The sequence below is a fragment of the Ixodes scapularis genome, unplaced genomic scaffold (assembly GCF_016920785.2).
Source record: "Ixodes scapularis isolate PalLabHiFi unplaced genomic scaffold, ASM1692078v2 PGA_scaffold0__279_contigs__length_252992795, whole genome shotgun sequence".
Lineage (NCBI taxonomy): Eukaryota > Metazoa > Arthropoda > Arachnida > Ixodida > Ixodidae > Ixodes > Ixodes scapularis.
In genome coordinates this window covers 195,657,817-195,662,045 of record NW_024609835.1, presented here as the reverse complement: position 1 = coordinate 195,662,045, position 4,229 = coordinate 195,657,817, and the positions used below count along the sequence as shown (strand labels likewise).

The following is a 4,229-nucleotide window of genomic DNA, read 5'->3' as shown; positions in this document are numbered from 1 at the left end:
GGAACGTTGGTACAGCGCTAACTACTGTCCAAAAACGAGGATAAAAGCGCGGCATCTGCATGTCATCGTCCTATTTCATTTGATATTGGTTGGGTCGAGGTGGTAGCTTTAGGATGACGGTCTACTTGCGAAGTAAATGTCGAGGGTCCAAACTTCTGCACGAAGGGTTTGAATACGACAAGGAGCGCTGCTTCAAAGAGAAGGTGAATGCTGTTTGCCCAAAGCATTAAATAGCGATATGTTTTCAAATTTGTAAAAAAAGACTGCGAAATCAATAAATTTGTTTAGCATATTTTTAGCGTATTTTGTGGCCTAATCGTATATGGAATAGAATAACATCACTATGATGGGATGACTCTTAATTAATTATTATTGAAGAAAACTGGAGCGGTTTTGTATTTGAGGGAAAACTCCTAAATCGTCTTAATTTGACCTCCAGGATCACAAATATCGAGATTATTTTTCAATACGGTTCGTGGAGCCTGCAGAAATTAATTTTTAATGTACGACTGAAGCCCCCCTTCCCGGGGCGGGGCGTCATATTAGAAGTTTTCGGAACCTCCGCTCTCACGTATCTACAGCGCCTGTCAACGATATGTACGCGCACTCTTGTTTTTTGTTGTTTTTTTTTTGTCTTTTTTTTTAAGTCAGAAAGAGACGTTGCGACTGGTGTCAGTACGGGAGAATATACCTGGCAACGCGTGCAATTGCACGCGCTGCCCACACGCGCGACACGCGTTTGGCTGCCAAAAGATTCTAGTATGACGTCACGACTGGTCGGAGGCTCTTCGTGTTTTCTCGTGTTTAGTTGCATCTTCGGAAACAAACGAACCTGATATTCAGATTCAAGGCATAAAAATACGCCAAACTTCACCTCTCACTCCTTTTTTTTTTTAGGAAGTGTTTCAGCTTCCTTTTAATACTAGACAAAAGCCTGATTCACACTGCCCAATTTTTTTTACTTTAAGTTACGTTACGACCGAAACATTCCTGCCTCGAATGTTGCGTGTCATGCTTTTTGCTTGAACTGGTAGCCTAACTTAATATGAAGCACAGAAATCCCGGTGACTTCAACGTAATATTTCGTAACGTAACTTAACGTAAGAAAATGGGGCAGTGTGGACAGCCCTTAATGTTCAAGCTCTAAACGACTTCGATTTAATTCACCTTTTATTCCTCGCAGACATATTGGACATGCAGCAGGAAGCTCGAATGGAAGGCAAGAGCACATACCATTGATCGGGAAGTCGTGCAACTCATCAACGAACATACTCATGCCACCTGCCAAATGGACCAAGAAGCCAAGTTGGCTTACTCCTCAATGAAGGAGAGAGCCAAAACAACGGAAGAATGCAACCAAGCCGTTGTCGGACGCCTCATCACCGAGATGACGCCGGAAGCGTGTAGCTACCTGCCACCTCAAGATACCATCAAGAGAACATTGAGGTAAGCATTTATAGGCTACTACAATTGCTACCCAGTTTGCCAATATAGACCTTAATTATATATTTTGGGAGGAGAAAGTTTAGAAGAGGTGTGGGAAATGGCACTGGGAAAAATACTTACTACACTTTCGTTATTTTTACAGTTAAAAAAAGTGTTTAAACGCGTACCTCTGATGCGCTAGCCGGTTAAACATCTAGACTGTCAAATAAAAAAAAAAGTGCAAACGACTAGCAAAATAGGAAGGGAACAGGACGGCGCTCCGCATAAAAACAGAATAAATACCAAGGCGCGCGTTACAGTTCACGACTATGAGCAGTCTTGTCCCCCTCTTACTTCTTTAGTCGTCTGCTATTTTTATTCCACAGTCTAGAGGTGTTTAGGGCGTAGCCCCTCGTAGTGTTTAAAATCATACATTGCACGCATTTGTTATTCACATGTGTCACTGTTTTGAACCGTGATGGTTCAAAACAGTGACACATGTGAATAAGAAATGCGTGCAATGTACGATTTTAAACACTACGAGGGGCTACGCCCTAAACACCTCTAGACTGTGAAATAAAAATAGCAGAAAATTGCCAACGATATCTCAACTTCTTTACGTGCAGGAGAGTTCGTGCCAAGGAGCAAAGGCCCGTACCCCTACAATTGAGGTTAGAAGACGTTGCCATTCCAGCTAACTACGCGTCGAAGAAAGACGGCTCGAGGTTTCTTGTATTCGACTTCGGTGTGCAAGATCAGGACCGCTTCCTTATTTTCTGCAGTCCGCAGATGATTGCAGTTCTTCAGACATCCAAGAAATGGTTTGCCGACTGTACATTCAAGGTTGCACCAGAACTGTTCTTTCAAGTCTACAGCCTACATTGTGAAGTTGGCGGAACTGTTCTGCCCGCGGCTTATATGCTGCTAACCCGTAAAAACGGTCGTACGTACACGCGAGCTCTACTCGCCCTTATTAGCGACTGTGGAGGGGTCTGCGAGCCAAGTACTATAATAGTGGACTACGAACTTACAGACATTAACGCTTTCAAGACAGTCTTGCCAACATCCGACGTGCGTGGGTGCTTCTTTCATCTATCGCAGTGCGTTTATCGCAAGGTTCAATCTGAAGGACTGCAAGAACTATACGCCTGTGATCCTCAAATCAACTTGGAGGCCCGCATGATACCTGCTCTTTCCGTGGTATCCCGGAGTGATATGGAGGATATCTTCACCGAACTGGCGACCAGCGTACACTCAGCTCTGCAACCAGTGATGGATTACTTTGAAGATACCTTCATAGGACGGCCAACGGCTGGGGGAAGGCGAGACGCACAGTTTCCAGTGGAACTCTGGAATCACCATGACACCGTGCTCCAGTGCGACTCCAAGACCACAAACTCGGTGGAAGCATGGCACAGGGGCTTCCAGGCTCATGTGCAGTGCTCTCACCCGTCTCTTTGGAGGTTCCTGGAGGTTCTACAAAGAGAGGACTGCATGCAGCTTCACCGGCTCAAACAACTTGAGATGGGGCAGCGATTCAAGCCGGCAACAAAGTATGTGAAGGTTTCCGAGCGCCTACGGACACTAGCTAGAGAGTATGACCGCAACCATGCTCTTCGATTTCTCAAAGGCGTTGCTCGTAACGTATCCTTCTAAATTTTTTATTGCACGTGTTTTGTGAATAAACGATGTTTCAAGTTAAAATCTTGGGTCTGGCCTCAGATGTTATGCTTGCTTCCTACACCGAAAGGCCAGTGCACCGAAAAGTCCGTGCACCGAAAAGTCCGTGCACCGAAAAGTCCGTGCACCGAAAAGTCCGTGCACCGAAACGTCCGTGCACCGAAAAGTCCGCACCGAAAAGTCCTACACCGAAACGTCCTGCACCGAAATGTCCGGATCCCCGAGCGAACTACCGCAGAAGCAAGAAAAACAAAAAAGGCAAAATATACATAGAATACAAAGATAAAAAGATAAAAATAAAAGTTCAAACAGCATACACAAAACCTGGACGAGACCAGTGGCGGCCTCATCTTCGAGCACGCCCAAAGCACACGATCCTGACTCTCTGTGACCGGCGATAAGCCCTCCACCCAACCACACACCCACGACCTTGTACGGCACGCAGGGCACAAAGGCGGGCGGTCCGAACCGGGCACACTCGTAATTGCACATATATTTATATATATATGGGTGGTTTCATCTCAAATCGTGCAGGCAAAAAGGGTCGAATTTTTAATTTCGATGAAAAAAATATATGTTATGGCGCCGTTTCTAAAACCGCGGTCGCCACAAACCGCAGGTTCGTCGGATTCTTTGTTCGCGACTTAGGAATTTTTAAAAAGGCCGCGGCGAAAAACAGTGTTTTTCACACCCGTCGTGGGTTGGATGTTTCGCATGATCTCCCGCCGTGGATTTTCAGTCCACATTATATTATCTTTTTTAAAGCACTCTGTGGACACATTTAAAAGGCTCCAATACCATAAAATAATTTTAGGCGTTTTGCTTTTTTTCTGTAAAAATGTCAAAAACGCCCCCTCGGTCAATTGTTGACGAACTTTGACAATTAATTACTGGCGATCTACTTGGGTTACATCAATACTTTTTATGTCCACGGAGAGCCCAAAACACGCCCTTTATATTTATTATAAAATGACTCGGCTGTATAAAGTATCCTTTGCGGTACGTTTACGTTAATTTTATGCAAAAACCAAAAAGTACCGTTTTTGAAATTGATTTTCTCAAAAAACCCATTTTTTATTTTTTTTATTTTTGGTTCAAATGTAGATATGACAGTTGTCTACACG

At 44.3% G+C, this 4,229-nt stretch overlaps 1 protein-coding gene across 1 annotated transcript; it reads left to right on the top strand.

The window, feature by feature from the left end:
- The first annotated feature begins 2,604 nt into the window (after window positions 1-2,604).
- LOC115319606 lies at window positions 2,605-3,081 on the top strand. Its single transcript, XM_040207867.1, has one exon. It carries the CDS (start codon window positions 2,605-2,607, stop codon window positions 3,079-3,081), a length of 477 nt encoding a protein of 158 aa, XP_040063801.1.
- The last annotated feature ends 1,148 nt before the right edge of the window (window positions 3,082-4,229 follow it).